Source organism: Mus pahari, chromosome 4 (genome assembly GCF_900095145.1).
Source record: "Mus pahari chromosome 4, PAHARI_EIJ_v1.1, whole genome shotgun sequence".
Lineage (NCBI taxonomy): Eukaryota > Metazoa > Chordata > Mammalia > Rodentia > Muridae > Mus > Mus pahari.
The window spans coordinates 27,286,785-27,290,120 of NC_034593.1; the positions used below are offsets into that span (position 1 = coordinate 27,286,785).

The 3,336-nt window shown below is 50.6% G+C and overlaps 1 protein-coding gene across 1 annotated transcript in view; it reads right to left on the minus strand.

The window, feature by feature from the left end:
* The window catches only part of Gnb4 (G protein subunit beta 4), a 36,627-nt gene that overhangs the window by 20,067 nt on the left and 13,224 nt on the right, over positions 1-3,336 (minus strand). Inside the window, exon 2 of the mRNA XM_021195696.1 lies at positions 1,813-1,908. Coding sequence (XP_021051355.1) covers positions 1,813-1,869 — 57 coding nt within the window. The 5' untranslated portion in view covers positions 1,870-1,908. The remainder of the gene's footprint in view (positions 1-1,812; positions 1,909-3,336) is intronic.

Genomic DNA, 3,336 nt, shown 5'->3' on the forward strand with positions numbered 1-3,336 from the left:
GCTCTGGCTGTCCTGGAACTCACTTGGTAGACCAGGCTGGCCTTGAACTCAGAAATCCGCCTGCCTCTGCCTCCCGAGTGCTGGGATTAAAGGCCTGTGCCACCAGGCCCGGCTATATCTGCGTTTTCTGATGGGCTTAGGAAATCCCTCTGAAAGGGTCATTCAACCACAAAGGGATTGCAACCCACAGCTTGAGAACTGCTGGTCTTGAATTAGCCAATTATCAATACTGGCAAGGGCCCCCAACTATATTCTGGTTACCAGGGGTTTTCCTTGTGTGGTGGTTTGAATAGATTTGGCCCTCATTGACTCATGGGTTTGAATGCTTGGCCGACAGGGTGTGGCCGTGTTGGAGCAAGTGCATCCCTGTGGGGCAGGCCTGAGCTCAAGCTGTGAGAGGAGAGCCTCCTCCTGGCTGTCTGTGAGGTCCGTCTCCTGACCTCCTTCAGATCACGATGTAGAACTCTTGGCTGCTTCTCCTGCACCCTGTCTGCCTGGATGCTGCCCTGCTTCCTACCATGACAAGGGACTGAACCTCTGAGCCTGTAAGCCAGCCCCAGTTAAATGTTTGCCTTCATAAGCATCTCCCTGGTCACGGGATCTGTTCACAACAGTGAAACCCCGCACTGATACTTGTAAATGGTTTTCCTGTTGCCTTTTCTCTGTGAAGAGGCAGGAAGCTGCTGGGCTAATCACAGCCCCTGTCCTTCCTCCACCTGCTGCGGCGGAGAGGCTGCTGTTCTTGTTCTTTCCTTTCTGGTTTCATTCCCTTGATGCTCCCGGTTCCTGAAAGCTAGTGTCTGCCCACGGCTGCCTCTTAAGTCACTTACCTGATTCATCTACGAGCCGCTCCCACAGCCGCTTGCCCACAAGCCCTCGGCAGGCCTTCCCTATCTAGAATGATCCAAAAATCTAAGTATTGTTTTTGTTTGTTTTTTTGAGAGAGACCAGGAAGGCCTAGAAGTTATTATGTAGACGAGGCTGGCCTTGAACTCAAGATTCTCCTGCCTAAGCCTCTGCAGAACATGGCAACCCCAGGCCTGTGCCACCATGGGGAGCACTCTAAGTGGCTTTCCGTGTAGGAAACACATCACATCTGTCTTTTACTGTTACCGTTGCACAACCTAGTGCTGTTGAGGTGTTTCCCCACGCTGTCGCACCTGCCGCAGGTATCCCAGCAGGTATCTATGATTCTCAGTACATGAAGAGAATCCTTAAATGTTTTCCGTTGGCATAAAACAGCAATGGGTGTCATTACAACATTTTCATCTGGGCAGATCACGTTTTGGTATTATACCCCTAGTGGCCTTCTTGTCTTCTCTCACCGATCCTTCCTAGATGAGAAGTCACCATCACACTTGTCTCTCAGCTACGTTGGACATTCTACTTTCTATCAATTGTTTAAGTTTTACTTTGTGTGTGGGGGCAGGCTCACCACTGTACATATGTGGAGAGCAGATGAGAGTTTTCAGGAGTCTGCTCTCTCCTTCTACATGTGGGTCCCAGGGATGGAACCCAGGTCGTCCGGCAGGCTGAGCAGCAAGCACCTCTGCCCTCTGAGCCATCTCGACGGCCCGAGGCATACCATCCATTTGTGCCTTTGCCAGCAAGGGAGGCTGTTTGGACTGATTTGGGGAGTGTTCTACAGAAGCATGGTAAAAAAACAACTTAACCATTTCCATACTGTTTCCTCGAGACAGGGTCTTACGTAGCTCAGGCTGGCTCTCAGCTTGCTCAGGCTGACCGCGTCTGGCCTCAAGAGTGATTTTTTTTTTTTTTTTTAATGTAGTGATTGATAAACGCATTTCCTACCTGGATCTGATTCCGAAGCTGTTCAGCCTCCTGCCTCAGCTGCTCCAGCTCGCTCATCCTGCCTGGTGGTTTCCCTCAGGCGTCTCAAGTGAAGAGCTGAAGGGGGAGGGGAGGGTCAATTTTCACCTGTATTTTAATCTACAGGAAAGCATAACTTTTTAGTCCTTCCAGATAAAAAGGAAGCAACCGCTGTTGCCGGAACTTAAAAGTGCGTAGTGGATAAACATCTAGATCGCTTATAGAGCGACTTTAAGCAGGAGTATGACATGAGAGTTGTCAATACCAACATGGAGCCAAACCTTACGTGGCAGAGGTACCTGTCCCCACCCATGCACACCAATGAAGGGATACTCAGAAACAAACTCTCTAGGAAGGACAGCCTGCACACACATATGCTCTTGATGGAATACGCAGATAAGCCATAAGCCATTTGCATGCAGCCAGCTCCCCGAAGAGCAAGCAGCAGTTCCCAGCACAGCCAGGTAGGCAGCAGTCTTTGTCTCCAAACAGCTTCGGTAGACATCCCTCTTTTGTCTCCTTCCTCCTTTTCCATCTTTTATTTCCTTTCTCCCCTTTCCTTTTGAGACAAGGTTTCTCTGTGTAGCCCCAGCAGACCTGGAACTCATGTAAACCAGGCTGGCCTTGAACTCAGAGATCCACCTGTCCCTACACCTCCCGAGAGCTGGGATTAAAATCGCACACCACCACCACACCCCCTTACCTTGCTCTCATCCCAGCATCCTCAGATGCCTACACAGTGCCCTAGACACTGACCACTTGCTATTCTAGGAAAACCCTGTGTTACGGAGTGTCAGGTCCGAAAAGAAACTCGGGACAAACTGCTAGCTGTACTGCCTATTAGCATACCGGACACAAGCTGGCCAGCCTCCAGGCTCATGGGTACCTGCAGCTCCTCTCAGCAATTCCCACACCCCACCCACCCCCAAACTCCTCCAGCTCACGGGCTCCCTCTCACGGCTTCTCATTCCTACACAACCCTACCATTTGGCCATGAGCCGTCCTGGTCCTTTTGGCCCCACTCTCTCTTGACCCTTCTCCTCTCTGCTTTCTCTTCTCCCTCCGTCCCGCCCCACACCCCCACCCTTACCCCCAGTTCAGTCTGGGGCCATGTTTAGGATCCTGTGTTCTCTTCCTACCCTGGATTGATTCTTCCAGATGCCTCCGGCTGGAGTCTCCCTCGTACCTACAGTAAAAACATTCTCCTCCACCACACCCTGGAGCGGCCATGTTCTTAATCTATCCATCTGGTGCTGAAACCCATATGTACAGGGAGCTGGCCTTTCTGTCACTCATTTCAGGTCAGCAAAGATGAGGGAGAGCTCTTGAGATAGAGATTGAGATTGAGATTTAAGACCAAACCACAGGGGCTGGTGAGATGGCTCAGCGGTTAAGAGCACTGATTGCTCTTCTGGAGGTCCTGAGTTCAAATCCCAGCAACCACCCATAATGAGATCTGAAGACAGCGACAGTGTACTTACATATAATACATAAATAAAATCTTTA